This window comes from Cucurbita pepo, chromosome 11 (genome assembly GCF_057944985.1).
Source record: "Cucurbita pepo subsp. pepo isolate OVF chromosome 11, ASM5794498v1, whole genome shotgun sequence".
Lineage (NCBI taxonomy): Eukaryota > Viridiplantae > Streptophyta > Magnoliopsida > Cucurbitales > Cucurbitaceae > Cucurbita > Cucurbita pepo.
Genome location: NC_141808.1, coordinates 1537628 through 1557106, shown reverse-complemented (window position 1 = coordinate 1557106; position 19479 = coordinate 1537628). Strand labels below are relative to the sequence as shown.

Here is a 19479-nt window from a genome sequence, read left to right as displayed (position 1 = left end):
CGGTTGGAAAAGGGAACGAATATTTTCTATAAGTGGGTGAAAACCTCTCACTAGTAGATGCTTTTTAAAACCGTGAGACTAACAGCAATATGTGACGAGCTAAAGCGGATAATATCTGTAAGCAGTGAGCTTGAGTTGTTACAAATGGTATCACCGGACAACTTCTAAGGGGATGTATTGTAAGATCCCATATTAGTTGGAGAAAGTAAGAAACATTCTTTATAAGAATGTGAAAATCTTTCTCTAGTAAGGCTGATGGTGAAAATCTTCCTCTGCAGCTTCTGGCTATGGGGCCGAACAAGAGATTTGAATGAACATAGATTTACATATAAAGCGCAAATACAATGATTTTAACAGTTCTACAAATGGCATTTAAATATCTCATCTACCATTTTTCCTCAGAAAAGAAATTGATTAGAAAACCATTACAATATAACATCCTATCACCCTCTACATTTTGGCTGCAACAGCTTTATCCATAATCTAAGATATTGAGTGCCGCCTCTGTCTTGTATACGTACCAGAAGACTTCATATGCACAGGAACCACTGAAGTTGGACTCTGAGAACTCCCCGACGTTTCGGGACTCCGACCTTCCCCATGACCTTTACCTACGATCCATAACTTATCGAAAATTCTCCTCGACCTTGAAGGCAACAGCTTCATTCCACTTCTACTGTTCTTGCTGCTCTTCTTAGCCAACTGAGTTTTCTGAATGTCTTCATTTATCGTCATGTGCCCCACATTGTGTTTTAGGGACTTGCTGTTGTCCAACTCCTTCGGGCATTCTTCGTCTATGCTCGTCATTGCACTCGACGAGTCTCGAGAGTTGTTGTTGTTGTTTTGTGCTTCGACACCAGCTGAGACTCTAACCTGTTCAAAGAAGAGAACTTGAACGACAACTCTAAGTGGGAGCCGTTCATTCTGCGCTGCATGCATCGACGCCTCCGTTGTAAGTTTCTTGACATCAATCAGACCACATATCTTCCTCTTATCAGCTTTTGTCAAATTTGGGTGAACCTGGAAAAAGCATGCGAAGGTGTTAACCATACTTAAATAAAGACTCAAGGTTGCTACTTCACAATTTCGGAGCATATAGACTTGAATGTGTTACGCTCAAAACAAAATACGTCGATCGCTTCGGTTATGGAATCGGCTAAAGTGCACACCATGTTATTTTAACAACTTCATACAGCAATATAAACGGTTGTGAAAACTCTACGTTGCGTACCTTAAGATAAATGTCGATTGCTTTATATAATCTATCATGTATTGGCCTTGCAAATTCAGGAATCGACTGTGACAAGTCGATGAACCTAGCGAGTAAGAGACTCGGGTCATCTGCAATTTCAGCAAGATACTCGTCAATCAATTTAGCTACATTCAATGAGGACCCATGCCCCAGTAAAAGATTATCAGCTCCTTTCTCGCTCCGCTCGATATCATCCGAATCTCGGTTGAACTTATGATGAACAAAATACTGATTCACAATCCTATGAACCAAGTCAACATCATATCTTGTAATCTGGGGAGATTGTGCAAGAATCAATAAATCTTTGACTGAAGCCTCATGTAGCTTCAAGCTAATTCTCTTCACCAAATCTTCCCTCGATGCATCATCGGCTCCAACCAAAATGGCAACCTTCATGAGTTTGAGCAAGAAACCGCATGAGCAACCTGTGGTTCTGTCGGATGGCAATAAGCAAATGATTGTTTCAATGAGAGACCTGTTCCTCTTAATATGGGCATCAGAGGCCAAAGCATTTACAGTGTCTGGTAGCCATCTAACAGCATAAGTTTTAAGCGCCTCCCCAATTACAGAACCGTCCATTCTTCCCTTTGATTTCACAGCAATCATAACACGCCTATATAGATCAATCTCTAGCTCACAAACATCTTCAACCCACCAGTCGTTTGGTACACAGTCAATTTTCTTTTGACCCTTCATTCCATCATCTACAATTCTATCTACCTCTGCAAGTTTCCTGTTATATGTGTAAGACCATGTGATATTTGCAGGGTCCACAGAAGTTTTCGAGGCAATCGAATCGATACATCTCCCTACAATATTCAAATCTTCAGACCATGGAAGAAGAGATTTGGATGTTTGGAGCACAATGATGGAGTCTTTCCAACTACGAAAGATGCTAGAGTTTAGGAACACCTCGATCTTGAATACAAGGTTTCCTTTTTCGATATCCTCGGTCATTTCGAGGAATTCAGCAGCACAACGAGCAGCCACAACATTATAGGCATTAAGAGTAACAGTGATTCCATAGCAAAACTTTGCACATATTTCAAATGCCTTAGGTCCACCAGGAAAATCAATCAAATGAATTTCTTCGGAATTCTCCTCATTGGCTTTTGATACTAGTTTTTGCAAGCAATTGCTCTTGGACAACAGAGGAAACTGTAGACAGAAAAACTCAAACTTCTGAGATAACTTGATTAGGCTTTTATCATATATGTTAACAGTAACAGAAACAAAAAAGTAATCAACTTTCTGTCAGTCTAAGAGGATGCCAAATCCACCGATACAACAAAGAACATCGTACCTTATGAACACGAAACTTTACTTCACCGACAAAAATGGTAACGTCCGTGGGCAATTCTGATGAAACATACCTGAACAAAGTAAATTATGGAAGAAACAATGAAGACAAATCAGAGACGAAAAACATAATTTGGAATGATTGATAGAAGGTCATCTGAAGAAAATTATTTGAAAATCAAAAAATAAAGCAGCCAAAACAGTGGGTAGCTACAATCACTTAGTTAATACATTGAATGTATAGATTTAAATTCTTCCAACAACAGTATAACTGCTCCTATCATATCAATCAATTAAAGAATGGCGGCTGAATTAGTCATCCTGAAGCGTTCAAGGTTTAGTTGCTATTATTGCATGGGTAAAAACAAATGGAGTCCATGCATTGGGAAAGCCTTTTTCATTGATGCCAGGACAGTCAAATGTCAAGAAAGAGACATGGCACTGAAAAGAAAGTTTGGGCACCTCTGTTTGAGAGCTCAAATTATCCCAAAATACTAAAAAACGTAACAAGGCTGTCAAAATTTCAGAAGCAAACATGGAGTGAACTCTAACAAAGTTCTTTCATCCGGTTGAAAAAGGATACGGATATCATTGCATACTAACAAAAACAAACAGACAAACCATTAGTCTAGCACCATCTTAGCCTGACCAGCTGACAAAGGAATGATCGACAAGGCACAAGCGTACATGCAGGAGGCCATATGATAACAGGGTATTCTGCATGTAATCTAATATGCCAAAGACAATAATTGTTCGGAATCCATTTCTAATATTTGAACCCACGAAAAATAAAGGGAATGGATCAACTTGTGAGATTTCATATCAGCTAGAGAGGGGTACTAAATATTTCTCATGAGGATGTGAAAACTTCTCTCCGATAGACACATTTAAAAACCTTGATATAAAGCCTGGAAAACGAAAAAAGAATAACATCGGCTAGCGGTAGTGGGTTTTCGCTGTTACAAATGGTATTAGAGCCAAACTCCAAAGATGTGGAAACCTCTATCTAACATAAACGTTTAAAACCTTGAAAAAAAATAAAAGTCCAAAAACAACAATAATTGTGGCTGGCTCCGGCGGTTACCGTTAAAGAAATCAAGGGCTAACAAGTGGTGCAGATGGTCCATGATGAAAGAGAAGATGGGTTATAGATAACCCAAAGGAAAAAGATTATACGAACCACCGAACTCAACAAGAAGACGACAACACACGAGTGGACCACCATCTCTGATGTCGTGGAAAGAATTCCAGTTGCCTCCAATTTCGCTTGCAAAACTAAATATTAGCATCGAACCAACTAATAAAATGAAAACCCCGCATAGAATTTTATCGTATTGATCCAATTATTGACACCGATATTTCTTTTTCCTCTAAAAGCATATGTTAGTGCACCAAAAACAGAGTAGCGGGTCAAGTCATCTATGAACAGCTTCATGAAGATTCACAAGTTTTAATATAGATAAGGAAACACTTAATTACTAGAACTGACAGACAAGAAAATACACATTTAATGAATAAGAAAGACTTGGGACAAGGGGAGAACAGTAAAGTCGAGCGAAATGAAACCAGAATGAAAAACATTCGAGGGTTTGAGCTTGACAATACGACAATTTCAGAATGAAAGCGAACGGCAGTCACGATTTGAGATTCTAAGTGCAGAGTGGAAAAGAAAATGTTGCTACTAAAATGCGGAAATGAAACGAAGAATTGAAGTAGGTGCTCACCGAGTGGTTTTTCCATCGGCTAGAAAAGCGTCCGGTTTCGATCCCAACTTCATGAACTTCATCTTCGATGATAATATAACGAAACAAACGCTGCAGAAAAACACAGAAACACGACTCCTCTGTTTTCCTTTAACTTCGTTCACGCCATCAATCTCCTTCCGCTACTGCTAGACAAGTTGTGGGACTTACCCAGTCGAGCAATGACAGGCCCGAAACAAATTCAGTGTAAGAACCTCAAGCCTATAATAGAAATGGCGGATTTTCAGAGATTTCCTCCGTCGATGGCACGTTACTACCTGAGAATCATAATAGACATTAGCGCGAGAGAAATGCTCGATTTAAACCAATGTCTCGGTTATCGTGTCCATCAATTACCTTGTATGCATTATGATGACATTGCTGACGCTCGTTTAACTCAAAACAGAGAGATCATTTCATTATTCACAAAAGAAAATAGCGTTTAGGAGGAAAATGGGGGGAAACATCAAACTAGAAGAAAGAGAAGTTCCTCTGGCGAAGAACTTGCACAGAAAAAATGGCGTCAGGAGGAAAGGAATGGGAAAGTGGATCGAATTATGTCGTTCGGTTCGAAATAAAAAAACTCACAAGAACTAATAGTAGCAGGCGAGTAGCAGCATTGCAGACATAGAAATAGACCTCTTCTTCTTCTTCTCCGCTCTGTAACTGGAAAAAACCATCATAAATTGCAGCCGCCTTTGCTTTAATTCATCTTGATTCGGTGAAGATCTTCAAAAAAAAGGCGCAAATCTCAAAGACTCTGCAGTATCAAATCATGAACAATTCCCTGTTTCATCCCCCGATTTTTCCATCAAACCAAATTTTGAAAATGTAAGGAAATTTAGAAGAGAATATTAGAGAAAGAAATTCGTGTTCGTTTTTCGCGGAGTTCTTCGCGCGTTCCACTCAAGCTCTGTTAGTGTGTGTGTGTATGGCAGAATAGGGCACTGTATCACCGCTTATGACGTTAAAGCACGCCACCTCCCCATGGACGATTTTACCCCTAATCGTTATCTTTATTCCCGGTTTTGTCCTCGTTTATCATCCAGCTGGCGTTTCTTCATCACGCGCCTCTAGGGATTATTTACAGTCTTTAACTTTTGACTTATTGACTGGACCCCACTCCCCTGGCTCATTTTTTAATTGTCTACGTGGCTGTGATGCAGCCAGCTAGGTAGGGCAATATTGCGCTACGCTGCTCTATTTCCTACGATTCAATTATAGCATCCCACGTGGCACCCTCTTCCATGGGTCAGTAAATTTTGACCCAATTCATTTTCCCGTGAAAAGTAATTATTATGAGTTAAATTTTTTTTTAATGGGTTGGTAAAAAGAAATAACTCCCTTTCTCAGCGCCGTAGTACAGGGGTGAAATGGGTCCCACATGGCTCCGACGTGGAAATTAACTTTTATAAAATATATATATATATAATTGGATTATGCAAAGCCCATAATTGGTAGTGAAAGCCACTCAGATTTCACACATCTACTTCGCTTTGCAAAAAGCTCAAAATATAATATTCAACAAATAATTAATTCATTAACATTAAATAAAATAAATCGAAAAAAAAAAAAAAAAAACAATGTTTGAGAGCGCCGACAGATTTTGAGGAAAACCACTGTAAAGTATGTTGGTTTCCACAAAAATCGGTACAATTTTTCATTTCCATCTTTACCCTTTCCGCTCATGCAACCCAACTAATAATCATTTTACTTTTAATTATCAATTTTAAATTATATTTATATTTATATTTAAGAGCATACAATAATTAATTTATTCTATAAATTTAGAGCCCTATTTTATAATTAGTTTTAAATTTAAATAGGAATAACAAAAATTAAAAAAATTATAATAAGAAATGGACAAGAGACATTAAAATTAAAATTTTTGACGACGTATATATATCCATCAACCACGACCACACAAGAGGAAAGGTACAAAATCTCAATGTTTGAGATAAGCAAAATGTGGCCTATAGTGTTAGCGTTATTGGTGGAATTGTTACGAGTAATTTCAAAATTCTCGGAGATACGAGACATAAATAAAGTTAAGGATTCTGTCATTATTAAAATTAGGTTAAATGGTTAAAAATATCCCTAAATTTTTAAAATTTTCAATAATGTTTTTAAATATTTTAATTTTTTTTAAAAATTTCATAAATACGGATAAATGTGTTTTTAAATATTTAAAAAAAAATTGAAATACATGAAATTTTTTAAAACTCTTGGGTATTTTTTAAATAAATTATTAACCATTTTTATCGTAATAGTTTTTTAATATATTTTTTTGTTTAAGATATTATTAAAAAAAATTAAAATTTATGAATATTTTTTTAAAATAAAGTGGAAAGTACAAAGTTGGATAATTTTAATAATATTTTTATTAATTTAATTAATTGGAGGTTGCAATTTGCATGCAATAAATAAAAAGGTGAGGAAAGTGTAAGCATTAAATTGGACAACAACTTCCATGCAAATCGGTCCCAATTCTATTCCATCCAATGGGGTCCCTCTTATGGGTAGGGGACCATTTACCTTTTTATTTATTTATTTATTTTTAAATAATAAAGAAAAAAAAAAAAAAAAAACTACCAAACGTAATAAATGAAAGATTAAGATTTGTAATTAAACAAATAATTTAATATAATGGACCATCCCAGCCCCATAATTGATCTCTGTCAATTCATCCATTTATGTCAGATACTGAAATTTATCCATAAGTTTTTAAACTATTCCTAACATACGTGATTTAAAATTATTAGGCTGATGATTATATGTAACAGATCAAATTATAATATTTAAATATTTAAATTACAATATTTTTCCACGGTGTGAAACGTCTTCGAGTGACACCCATGTGTAGAGAATTATAAGAATTAAAATAATAATAATAATAATTGAAAGGGAATTGAAAAGGTTGGGATATATGTGATTAAAATTAGAAAATTAAATTGTAAAAAAGGGGCCCAAATGTTATAATGGTGATAGTGTGTGTGTGAGGGGACCATATTGATATGTTGAGATTAAAATGTTTTGTTTTTTTTTTTTATTATTATTATTATTTTATTTTCTGTCTATAATAATATGTCTAAAAGCCAATTTATTTTATTTTGTTTGGTGGTGTTTATTTTGAATATTCTCTCCTCGTTTCATGCTCTTTATATAATAAACACTTCATGCTACCCACCAACCACCTTTTAGTTACTATATTATTATCTATGAGGGAGTCCAAAGGTTAAAGCTACCGAGGATTACGAGCCTAACATGCAACACGGGTTTAGGTCGAGCTACTTAGTCCTTGGGGTACTGTTCGATCAAATACGGGTCGTTTTAGAAATCCCAGCTAGTTTGATACAAATACGAAGAAAATCTAAGTTCGAATTGTCATTCATACTATGTCAATACAGACCCTAATATGACCTTGATAGTACAGTATCTTTGAATTTATAACCCTAATTCTCGTCATATTATTGATTTGAATATACGAGTCATGTCGTTTGAGCATGATATAGATTTATTGTGAGATCCCACGTTGGTTGGAGAGGGGAACAAACATTACTTATAAGTATAGAACTTTATGGGAGAGTCCTTGAAGAGAAATCTAAAAAAAGACAATATTAACTGACCGTAAGCTTAATTCTTACTTCCACGACTGTCATTTCGTAATTTCTTTTTATTTTTTATTTAAATATCCAAATAAAATATTTTTCTTTACATTTTTTTTTAATGGAAAGAGAATCTTCCTTTTAAGTAAATGGTGTATTATTATATGTAGTGTCTGATGTGGAATGAATAAATATATTTAAATTACTTTTTTATTTTATCTCTTAATTTAAAAATATTACATTTTTACTCTTTAATTAACTTTTTATTGATTAACTATAATTAATTAATTTTTATTAATTTTATATCAATAATAAAATTAATTAAAAAAAATCGACCATTGAGATTTTAAAGATAAAAAAAATAAACATTAATAAAATTTGTTAGGGATCAAATAAAAAATAAATTAAAACTTTAATTACAAATTGAATATCGGGCCCGAAATTTAAAACATTTGGGGGCCCAAAAACTGAAGTCCATATGGATAAACAATAAAATATTTTTCTATAATATAAAGTAAAAAAATAATTAGAAAAAGCGTGAGACACGTGGAAACAGGAACACTTTAGGTGCAGTATACGTGGCGTAAAGAAAGCTGTAAATGTGATGACAGGGCTTAAACGTGGCAGGGCAACCGTACTCAAAACCATTCTCAAGTCTGTTTTTAAAAACGAGAAGCTGTTCGGAACGCGAAGTTGGAAGAGGAGAGAGAGAGAGAGAGAGAGAGGGGTGTGAGAGATGGCGTTAAACGACGACGCATCGAGGAAGACGACGGGGACGGTTTTAGGGCAGAAGAGGAACCTTCCTTTCAGCAACGCGACGATGGCGGTAGCAGGCGTGGTCGCCCTCGGAATCGGCTACATGGTTTATGTGAACAGATCCAAGAATGATAATATCAGCCGACAACCTGGTCGCTGACCGTTTCGTTTTGTAGTTTCCGGTCTATGTTCCTTTTTTCAAAGGCCTTCTTTTGTATAGTGGCTGTCTTTCTGTTCATATGATGTATTTTGTATGTGTTTGTGTGTATTTGATCCTCTTACGCTAACTATATTATAAAAACTATATGAATAAATACTTTAATGTACCAAATTTTATCATTTTAATTTTAATTTCATTTATTATCTTTCGCCCCTATGTGTTGGATTTGGGCTTGCTTCGTTTTTTTTTTTTTTTTTTTCCAAATTATCATATTTTGTTATTTCAATTTTACCTTCAAACATGTCTAATTTTTAGACGTGTAACAAATTCGCTGTTAGTAAATATTGTCTGTTTTAATTCGCTGTCGGTTTAGGTTTATTATGCAGTGTTGTCACCTCTATCCGATAGAATTTCATGACTCAATTGCTACTAAAATTTAATTTGAACCAATATTGTAAGGGTCTGATTCTCTTTGGGCTTCTCTTCGTGACTTTAAAATGCGTCATTCAAGGGAATATTTCCACACCTTTATAAATGTGAATGTAAGACATCAATCCACCTCCTTCGGGGGCCATCGTCCTCGCTAGCACTCGGTTCTTTTCTCCAATTGATGTGGGACAACCACTAAATTAACTCCTTTGAGATCCAACGTCCTTACTGGCACATTGGCTCATGTTTACTCCCTTCGAGGACAGTGAGAAAGCTAGCACATCGTCTGGATCTAACGTTCTTACTGGTACATTGGCTCATGTCTACCCCCTTCGGAGACAACGAGAAAGTTGGCACATGTTCGGTGTCTGGCTCTGATATCATTTGTAAGGCCCCATATCTACTGATAGCAGATGTTGTCCTCTTTAGACTTTTTTCGGGGACAGCGAGAAGGTTGGCAAATCGTTCGGTGTCTGACTCTGATACCATTCGTAAGGCCCTATATCTATTGATAGCAGATATTGTCTTCTTTAGACTTTTTTCGAGGACAGTGAGAAGGTTGGCACATCGTTCGGTGTCTGACTCTGATATCATTTGTAAGGCCCTATATCTACTGATAGCAGATATTGTCTTATTTGGACTTTTTTCGAGGGAGATATTGTCTTTCCTCACAAGCTTTAAGATGCGTTTGCATGGGTGTCCCTAATTTGGTCCAAGATTTTAGTACTTCGAGACCAAATTTAAGACTCATATTTGAAAAGCAATAATAACCCGTGCCAGTGCCAACCAAAATATAACCGTTGGGACATGGAGCCGTGGTTGGATTTTCAAGGGCAAATAAAAGACAAAAACCCTACATACACTGAGGTGCCCGGTTAACTTAAAACCCCAACGGCTACATTTCCTCATCCCTTTCTTTCCCCGCAATATAAATTGTAACGTCCCCGTCTCCTCAAAATCATTCATTTTCCATTCAACAATTCAATTCTATTCAAATCCATCCATGGCTGGTTCTTCAAGAGCTCTGTTTCTTCTCACCTTCCTCCTCTTCAGCTTCTCAGAAGCTACAGAGATTCTGGTCGGAGGCAAACCCAATGCCTGGAAACTCCCATCTTCCCAATCTCAGTCGCTCAATCAATGGGCCGAAACCTCCCGCTTTTGCGTCGGCGACACTCTCGGTAACTTCCTCAGCCCTGTTTTTTTTATAACCTTATTGAAGAATCATGTTCGATTTGTTAGATGAACACGACTCTTCACAATGGTATGATATTGTTCACTTTGAGCATAAGCTCTCGTGACTTTGCTTTGGGCTTCTTTAAAATGCTTCATACCCATGATCATTCCGCCTACGTGGGATTTCATCATCCAACACGATTGACATGTTTTCTTTTTGTTTTATTAGTGTGGAGCTACGAAGAAGGAAAAGATTCGGTACTGAAAGTGGGAAAGGAAGATTACGAAGCCTGCAACACCCAAAACCCAGAACAGAGGTTCGAGGATGGGAACACCAAGGTCGAGCTACACAAACCAGGCCCATTCTACTTCATCAGTGGCGCAAAGGGTCACTGCGAACAGGGTCAGAAGCTGGTCGTCGTCGTTGTCACTCCTCGCCGGAGATTCGTCAGCTTCTCCCCGGCGCCTTCTCCGACCGAGATTGAGGGTCCTGCGGTTGCTCCGTCGAGTGGTGCTGCGAGTTTTAATGTTGGGTTTTTAGCGGCGGTCGTCGGAATCTTGGGTCTTGGAGTTGGTTTCCTCTGAGGATTGGCAGAGAATTTGGGATTTCTTTGGATGTAGCTCAACAATCCATTCGGATTATTCAAACATTTTATTAATATATTCATTAATTTTTCAAATCTCGAATGTTCATGGATTTATCAATACCATTGTGGATATTAGAGTCATGCCCTTAACTTAGCCATATCAATAGAATACTAAAATGTCGAACAAAGAAATTAGAGGTGTAGTCAAACGTGACTTTAGTGTCAAACAAAATGGTCATTGGTATGGGTGTAGTCAAAAGTGACTGAAGTGTCAAACAAAATCGTACTTTGTTCCATGGTTTCATAAGCTTCAAGACAGGCGAGGGTGCACTTTGTTCAAGGGCTCCATAAGTCTCAAGACCTATGGGTGCACTTTGTGCCAGACAGATTCTATGGGTGCACTTTGTTTAAGGGTTTTTCATGAGCTTCAAGATAGGCTCTATGGGTGTACTTTGTTCGAGGGCTCCATAAGCCTCAAGACAGATTCTATAGGTGCATTTTGTGCCGACAGATTCTATGGGTGTACTTTGTTCGAGGGTTTCATAAGCTTCAAGACAGGCTCTATGGGTGCACTTTGTTCGAGGGCTCCATAAGCCTCAAGACAGATTCTATAGGTGCACTTTATGCCAGACAGATTCTATGGGTGCACTTTGTTCGAGGCTCCATACGTCTCAAGACAGATTCTATGGGTGCACTTTGTTCGATGACTCCATAAGTGTCAAAGGACAGTTGGGTCCTGACTAATTTAGTATTTATAAGTAAGTAAAATGATTTACTTTCAATTAATTAATCCATTTTAATTTTAAATGATTAAATAAAAGTAATTCAATAATCTTTTTGACTCGATTTCTTGGAATACAGACAACTAAAACTGTCGGGATTTTTATATGGGCAAGTAGCCGGAGGAGTTGAGCAAATCCATTATTTAAATTAATTAATTAATTAAATTAACCTGAATTAACCAGAGGAGTCGTCTTCTCTTCTTAATTTCGTCAATGGGCGATGGATCTCTACGAAGCTCCAAAAATGGCGAAACGACCAAATTCCGATCCCTCCGACAGCAACAAACTCCTCTCAATCATGGCACAGCCATTCCGGTGGCTTAAAATGCTCTCATCGGAGCTAAACCCGAGTTTCATCGCCGGCGTGGTGCTCGTCTACGGCTTAAGCCACGGCTTCTCCGGCTCCTATTTCAAAGTCGTATCCGATTACTATTGGAAAGACGTGCAGAAGCTACAGCCGTCGGTGGTTCAGATCTACATCGGGATTTACACGATTCCGTGGGTGATGAAGCCGATTTGGGGGCTATTGACGGACGCGTTTCCGGTGAGAGGGTACCTACGGAGGCCGTATTTCGTGATTGCGGGGGTGGTTGGGACGGCGTCGGCGGTGGCGGTGGCGACGAAGGAAGGATTGGGGATTTTGGGAGCTCTAGGGCTTTTGATTGGGATTTCGGCGGCGATGGCGATTGCGGATGTGACGATCGATGCTTGCATTGTGCGGAGTAGCATTGAAGTGCGGTGGTTGGCGCAGGATTTGCAGAGCCTCTGTGGGGCTTGCTCTTCCATTGGCCATTTGATTGGGTATTCCACCAGTGGCGTTTTTGTTCATCTCCTCGGCGCTCAGGTCTGTAAAAACTAAAAAATAATATGAAAATACATGAAAATAAAATTGTGAAATGACGGTTTTCTCCTTGGTCCTTGTGACCTTTTATTTTGCAGTTTAGTCCTTGAATTAGTTACTAATTACTAAGAAGCAAATGTGCAGGAAGCACTTGGGATCCTGGCAATTCCCCCAGCCATGATAATCGTGTTGGGCTTCTTCATACATGAGCCACGCTCCTCCACCCTCCAATCTTATGGGAAGCCCAAGGTCTATTTCTCCCTAAAATACCCTCAACTTTTTATTTATTTAATATATATATATATATTAGAGTTATCTTCTTTATAAATATTCAAAACTATATTTAAAATAAAAATGGCGCGTGTTTGAAACGACCCAATTAGGGTTTTGATTTTAAGTACGTATGTACACTTTTATAGGCTATATTTCCTCGAAATTTGGGTTGAAATTATGGAATTTGAACATTTCACGCAACAATATTGAAAAGTATCGACTCTTACTCAATTTTTCACGCGCGTGTTTCAAATGACCAAATTAGGGTTTTTAAATAAAGGTTTCGATTTTAAGTCCATACCCACATTGTTTTCGCTCTTTTTCTTCGAAATTTGAGTCGAAATACCTGAATATGAACATTCCCCACAACAATGTTTTAAAATATTGATGATTTTTTTTTTACGCGCGTGTTTGGAACGACCTAATTGGGATTTCGATTTTAAGCATGTATGTACATTTTTACGGGTTATATTTCTTCGAAATTTGAGTTTATTAAAATTTAGAACGAAATTCCATGTCTCATTTTTTATTTAAAAATTATAATTTATTTTTATGTAATTTTGAAATATTTATAAGAATTTAAAATCATGTAAAATAAATTTAATTCATAATATATATGCAGGGAGAGTCTTTGAAGCAAGTGGGAGTGGCCATAAGAGACACGTGCAAAGCCATCAAATATCCGCACGTGTGGAAGCCTGCGCTTTTCATGTTCCTCTGTCTCTCTCTCAGTATAAGTACTCACGAGGGCCAATTCTATTGGTACACGGACAAGAAAGCGGGCCCAGCCTTCTCTCAGGTCTTCGACATGTCGTTTATAGCCTTCTACTCCTATTGAGTACAAACGTCATGTCGTTTTCTTTAACAATCTCTTGCTTTATACTCGCAGGAATCGGTGGGGCTCATTTACGCAGTTGGCTCAGCGGCGTCTCTAATCGGAGTACTAATCTACCACAAAACGCTCAGAGACGTAAAATTCCGACGAATCCTCTTCTTCGCTCAGCTTTTCTACGGCGTCGCCGGACTTCTCGATGTCGTTTTCATCCTCCGGTGGAATTTAGCCCTAAAAATTCCGGATGAGTTATTCGTCGTCTTGGAAGAGTGCGTTTCTCGAATCGTGTCGCGAATCCGATGGACGCCGATGATGGTTCTGAACACTCGACTCTGTTCCGTAGGGATCGAAGGAACGTTCTTCGCATTATTGGCTTGTATTGATAGTCTAGGCATGCTGTGCTCGAAATGGAGCGGCGGATTGGTGCTCCATGCTTTAGGAGTCACGAGGAGTGATTTTAGGAACCTTTGGTTGGTGGTTTTGCTTCGGAGTCTGCTGAGATTTGTGGTTCTTGCGTTCGTTTTTCTTGTTCCTGATGCAAGTCAATCGGACATTTTGGTTCCGTCCGATCAGACGGTGAGTAGAAAAAGTTCGACGACTGTGGAGGAAGATGGCGATAGTATTCCTCTTGTCTCCATGAAAGGAGAGGGCCGAGGTTAGTGCGTTGGCGCGTCGGATTTGATGAGTAAGAGGAACGCTGTGCGAGTTCGGGAAGGCATAGAAACGAGTGTATAATTTTGATGAGGAAGAACGTCAATGTTTAGGTAATAAGGTTATAATTTGGTGTTATTATAATTTTCAAATTTTATACTCCTAATATTGTAACTAGATATTATTACCTCTTTTGGACCTTTGGAACTGACTCAAAGTTTTAAAATGAGTCTACTAGTGACAAATTTCCATTTATTTATGTCTTCAATAGATGTGATTGTTGGATGATGAAAGTCCCACATCGGCTCATTTAGAGAATGATCATGAGTTTATAATCAAGGAATACTCTCTCTATTGGTATGATGCCGTTTTGAGAAGCCGAAAGCAAAACCATGAGAGGCTCAAAGGGGACAATATCATTCCGATCATGAGTTTATAATCAAGAAATATTCTCTCCATGAGAGCTTATGCTCAAAGTGGACAATATTATACCAGCGTGGAGAGTCATCTTATGCTCAAAGCGGACAATATCATACAATTGTGGAGAGTCGTGATTCTTAACAGTGATATCATACCTATGTTGATTTTTACCTTTTCTCTTATTATTTTCATTTTCAAGTCAGAGATACGAGTAGTAAGTTAATTCAATGAATGATACGCCAATTTAACTTCTATAAAACTTCAACATTATATGTCTATAAAAAAAATTTAATAATAAATTCCCTACACCATAATTGTTTTATAATAATAATAACACGAAGAAAATCACTAATTTTCACAAAATTTGTTGAAATTCAAAAAAAATTATTATTATTATTTTTTTAATAGAATCCTCTATTTTAGCCATCAATTATCTGGGCTAAATAGCACCAAGAAATTAGAGGATGAGTTAATGTCTTAAATGGTTGCGTTGAAAATAAATAAAATAAAATAAAATAAAAATTATAAATAGATGGATGACTGTGCTATATGGTCAGTTCTACTCGCAATTCATTATCGGTCGGCATTGCCTGCGCGCGCTCTCTCTCTCTCTCTCTCTCTCACTGACCGTCGTTTCGCTGAAACACGCCCTGTGAGCTTGCTCGAAGTTGAGGTTCACTACCGTTTCTCATGGTAATTTATAGGTTTTTTTGACGTTTTTCTTTCTACTTTACTATTCCGTTCGTTTCAATTGAGTAAGCCTCAATTTCACGCTTCCAAGACGAATTTTCCGTCTACACTTATTTGAATTTGTTAGGGTTTCCTTACCGATCTGAAACTCGTCCTAATGTATGCGATTTTGAAGTATTCATCCTCTCACTGTGTTTATCATCTCAATGAACTTATCAAATAGTAAGTGTAAGTCTTTCTATGCCCTTCCTCTGCCTCTTGGCTAAATTAGTTCGACCTCAGATTTAAGGGTTAGGGATTTTTTCTTTAGAAAAAATGTAATTTCCATGTGGTACACTGAAACCAGTTCAGTTTCGCTCGGAATTAGTTTTGATAGTGTTGTGTAAATGAAGCTTTTAATTGAACTTAATATGTTTAAACAGAAATAGTAGGTTGGAATTATTGATTAGTGCTTTAACATGTGATAAATGTAAACGCTGTTATGTTGTGCTCAAGAAGTAGAAGATGGTTGCACGGTTTGAGCTTGCTCTTTGAGTAAACATTAGGTTTCCTCTTAACATTCGAAACAATTCTTTGCTGAAGATCACTTTCCATGTTCTGGTTTAAGTTTAAATTACAGTGAACCCATCAACATAGAGAGGATAGTTGTTGATTCCTTATAACAAGATTTCATTCTTGCGTACATTTCAATATCTTGTTTTGGATCCCTTGTCTGATTGTCTTGGCAACGGGGTATTTTCATTACATATTACGAGCACGAAGCTATGATTTGGTTAGTAAAGATAAGAGAAGGTGAAACTTATGTTGATCTTGAAAAACTTATTCTGAAGGACCATCTTCTTTTGTCTAAGTTGTAGTTTGATTTTTAATTTTCATTTTATTTTATATTAGGAGACGATTTTCTAATGAGTTACACCCACATCTCTTGTTGAGTTTTTTAATCGATCATATTCCTTATCTCATTCTTCTTCAGGCTAACAGGCATACCATCCTTCTCATGCAAACATCGCAGAGCAGGGCAACTAGGACTTTTATGGATTTTGATTCAATAAGTCAAGCTATGGACGGTATGATTTAGCATTATATTAAAATTTATTTTATCACCTACCGTTGCTGGGCTAGCAAATTTAATCACCTGGCGAACTTAACAAAATATCTTAATATTTGATAAAGTAAAGAAGATGTTGGATGGGGGGAATGAACGATCAAGGGTTTTAAAAAGCTATGTAGGTTTATTAATTAAGTAACCAAAATAGTTTCATACGGTAGCATCTGAAGGATTAGTTTAACTTACCACATAAGAGGAATTCGTCTCGTTTGCTTTGGTGTCTTGTGACAGTTTAGGACTTTTTCATGCATGCTTGGATCATACACAGTTCTATCCACATATTCACATAATTATGGAGTTCTAAATTTTTACTTCAAAGCTAATATTAAGTTCACCCACCTATATTTACTGACGAGTGATGCAATATAATATAGAACTCAACGCTGCACCTTCCAGAGCATTATTACAGGTCTAGGTGTGTCTTCTTTTTTCATTTATTTCTAACTCAAACTCATTATCTTATTAATTGTTGGCATATTGCCTGCTAACAATTGAAGTGGTGTAACTTCGCTTGGGTATTCTTCTAATTGTTTCTTAATTGACTCCCATTTCCTGCGAATTATTTATCCAGAAAAGCCAACTATTGATCATTAAAGGATTTGAAAATTAATCATAATTTAGATCACATCACAAACCAGCAAGCAGAAAACAAGTTATTAGAAAAAGTCGGTGCAGGATCTGATATCTACTAAGTAGACATGGGTGGCTTATAACGAGTCCACTATGGTAACCATCCGATGGTCGAGGAAGGAGCATTGTATCTTTTGCATTCTTAGAAAGTTTTTAAACTATAATTCAACAAATGTTCTAGCCGTTTAGCCCTTTAAATTTTAATGGTAAGTTTGTGTCTCATTGGTTGCACCATCTGAACAACCTTTGCAAAGGAGATGTGCAAAGAAGATCAAGAATAGCAAGATTTGTTATTAACTTGCCCGGACACTTGTGGGTATTGAAAGACTAGAATGATGGATGTACAGAAAATAGACATAATATTAGAAGTAGAGAAAAAATGTATTTAGTTGGAAAATTTAACTTACTGAATTTTCCATTTTACCTTTGAACTGCTGGTATAGGTATATGTGGGCTATATGAAAGGAAGCTTAAGGACTTAAATCCAGCCATCAGAAATATTACTTATGATATTGCAGATCTCTACAACTTCATTGATGGCCTCACTGATATGAGTGCACTAGTGTATGCTTCCCTCTCTTTCTCACTCTTTCCCTTCACTCACCACTTATGAATAAATATCAAATAGTTCTGGTTGTTGGAAGAACAACTGTTTTGCCTACTATCTGCAAAATGGTTTTTAATTTTTTTGTATGAGCCGTATGGTGTTCAGGTTTTCCTTGTCGAAAATCAGGTTTTTTTAAGAAAATCTATTCTCTTTGATGTTGTTTTGCTTGTTTTTCTTTCAACTTGATTAAAACGTAATAACAGCAAAAATAACTATTGCCATCGATTGATGGTCGTCTGCAGAATAATAGGACCAATGCCATGTGTTCATCACTAGGATCCATTCTTAAATTGTCATAGAATTCGCTTAAACAGGAATATCCAATGATATTTGGTAGAACAAAGAGAACTTATACTGATTAAGATGGCCTTAAATAGGAGTCATGTTTTATTATTTACACCTTCCTTGTGTAACAGTCTAAGCCCACCGTTAGCAAATATCGTTCTCTTTGGGTTTTTCCTTTCGGACTTTTCCTTAAAGGTTTATTTACATACTTGGACCTGTGCCTTGCAAAGTCCAGTCATGACTAGACCCTCCCCATAGTAGACACGTTTTAAAAACTTTGAGGGAAAGCCTAAAGAGGACAATATCCGCTAGCAGTGAGCTTGGGTCGTTACACCTTGTTAGGAGCAAGGTTAGGAGCAATAGAGTGTATTAATTTTGAATTTAGCAATAGAGTGTATTAATTTTGAATTTAGTTAAGAACTTTGAGGTAAGTAGCTTATAAAAACTTGTTTTATTTTTAGAATTTAGTTAAGAATTCAAAATGTTTTGTTGAAGCATATCTGTCTATCCTTGATTATGAAGTTACAGTATGATATCTGATTTCCATACCCCTCCACAGATTTGAACATTCAATACAGGCCTTTTTGCCTTACGATCGGCAGTGGATTAAACAAAGGGTATTTCACCACCTGAAGAAACTAGCACATTGAGACAATTATGAACTGCTGCAGCTGTTCTCATTGACATTCTAAACTTCTGCTGCATACTATCAGGTTAAAAAGGCACTTGTATGAAGTGTAGAAATTTGTCTCGTCTTATCTGCCCCGCGTTTGATCCCGGGGTTTCTGTGATACACGAATCCATACTTCCCTGTGTGCATCTGTGTCTATAGGGTATTTGATTGTGTTTTCCCTATCCTTTACAGAAAGTATCTGTTATGGTCTACAAGATCATTGCCTGATGAGCTCCATTGTTTTGGGATATAATGCAGAACCTTGATTGATCCTAACTCAAACTCTAGTTATTTCATCTTAATTTAACTTAATAAACTAAATTCTATGAGTGAAAAGTACGTATTATTGAATGAAGTTTAAGGAGTTAATTACATTAATAGCACATTAGAGTGTTGATTTAAGCATCTTCTTAACTTGCATTTTATCACTTTGAGGGTTGTTTTCATATTTTTGGACTCTCTAATATTTTAAAACTCGTGTTTTCAGTTTTATTTAAAAAATTATTAAAAACTATTTCTCAATTTTTTTAATGAAAATAATGGAGGCATAAACTAGTGGGTGAGGTCAAATCCAAAACATCCCTTGTAAGTTCGTATCGACATAACCATATATATATAGTCGATAGATTAAAACAAAATAAACCAACCTTAATTTAAAATTAATTCATAAACTCATAAAGTATC

At 36.8% G+C, this 19479-nt stretch overlaps 4 protein-coding genes across 7 annotated transcripts; 3 read left to right on the top strand and 1 right to left on the bottom strand.

The window, feature by feature from the left end:
• Nucleotides 1–305: 305 nt before the first annotated feature.
• On the bottom strand, nt 306–5237 carry LOC111805726 (phototropic-responsive NPH3 family protein NPY1). 4 transcript variants are annotated; one of them, XM_023690933.2, is made up of 6 exons: nt 4882–5237; nt 4651–4796; nt 4276–4571; nt 2556–2625; nt 1232–2410; nt 306–1020 (listed from the first exon to the last, which is right to left on the bottom strand). In XM_023690933.2, exons 3-6 carry the CDS (start codon nt 4335–4337, stop codon nt 484–486), a joined length of 1848 nt encoding a protein of 615 aa, XP_023546701.1. In that variant the 5' UTR covers nt 4338–4571; nt 4651–4796; nt 4882–5237; the 3' UTR covers nt 306–483. The 4 variants fall into 4 exon arrangements, with proteins under 4 accessions (XP_023546701.1, XP_023546699.1, XP_023546703.1 ...); XM_023690931.2 differs by having other exon boundaries at nt 4651–5237; XM_023690935.2 differs by lacking the exon at nt 4651–4796.
• A 4963-nt stretch (nt 5238–10200) lies between these two features.
• On the top strand, nt 10201–11096 carry LOC111805745 (early nodulin-like protein 15). Its single transcript, XM_023690964.2, has 2 exons — nt 10201–10421; nt 10646–11096. Exons 1-2 carry the CDS (start codon nt 10247–10249, stop codon nt 10999–11001), a joined length of 531 nt encoding a protein of 176 aa, XP_023546732.2. The 5' UTR covers nt 10201–10246; the 3' UTR covers nt 11002–11096.
• Nucleotides 11097–11849: 753 nt separating this feature from the next.
• Nucleotides 11850–14637, top strand: LOC111805100 (Major facilitator superfamily protein). The gene is made up of 4 exons (XM_023689993.2): nt 11850–12629; nt 12771–12875; nt 13522–13698; nt 13789–14637. Exons 1-4 carry the CDS (start codon nt 12006–12008, stop codon nt 14389–14391), a joined length of 1509 nt encoding a protein of 502 aa, XP_023545761.2. The 5' UTR covers nt 11850–12005; the 3' UTR covers nt 14392–14637.
• Nucleotides 14638–15343: 706 nt separating this feature from the next.
• On the top strand, nt 15344–19071 carry ER (enhancer of rudimentary protein). The gene is made up of 4 exons (XM_023689750.2): nt 15344–15495; nt 16466–16559; nt 17674–17794; nt 18682–19071. The coding sequence occupies exons 1-4, from the start codon at nt 15493–15495 to the stop codon at nt 18770–18772; spliced, it is 309 nt and encodes a 102-aa protein (XP_023545518.2). The 5' UTR covers nt 15344–15492; the 3' UTR covers nt 18773–19071.
• Nucleotides 19072–19479: the final 408 nt, after the last annotated feature.

Coding starts and splice junctions, on each gene's coding strand:
- LOC111805726 (XM_023690931.2), bottom strand. CDS start 4,337: ATGAAGTTCATGAAGTTGGGATCGAAACCGGACGCTTTTCTAGCCGAT. Junction 2,626..4,275: donor GCCGATGGAAAAACCACTCG/GTGAGCACCTAC, acceptor TACTTTGTTCAG/GTATGTTTCATCAGAATTGC. Junction 1,021..1,231: donor CAATCGACATTTATCTTAAG/GTACGCAACGTA, acceptor TGCTTTTTCCAG/GTTCACCCAAATTTGACAAA.
- LOC111805745 (XM_023690964.2), top strand. CDS start 10,247: ATGGCTGGTTCTTCAAGAGCTCTGTTTCTTCTCACCTTCCTCCTCTTC. Junction 10,422..10,645: donor TTGCGTCGGCGACACTCTCG/GTAACTTCCTCA, acceptor TTGTTTTATTAG/TGTGGAGCTACGAAGAAGGA.
- LOC111805100 (XM_023689993.2), top strand. CDS start 12,006: ATGGATCTCTACGAAGCTCCAAAAATGGCGAAACGACCAAATTCCGAT. Junction 12,876..13,521: donor AATCTTATGGGAAGCCCAAG/GTCTATTTCTCC, acceptor ATATATATGCAG/GGAGAGTCTTTGAAGCAAGT. Junction 13,699..13,788: donor CGGGCCCAGCCTTCTCTCAG/GTCTTCGACATG, acceptor TTATACTCGCAG/GAATCGGTGGGGCTCATTTA.
- ER (XM_023689750.2), top strand. Junction 16,560..17,673: donor AATAAGTCAAGCTATGGACG/GTATGATTTAGC, acceptor CTGCTGGTATAG/GTATATGTGGGCTATATGAA. Junction 17,795..18,681: donor ACTGATATGAGTGCACTAGT/GTATGCTTCCCT, acceptor ACCCCTCCACAG/ATTTGAACATTCAATACAGG.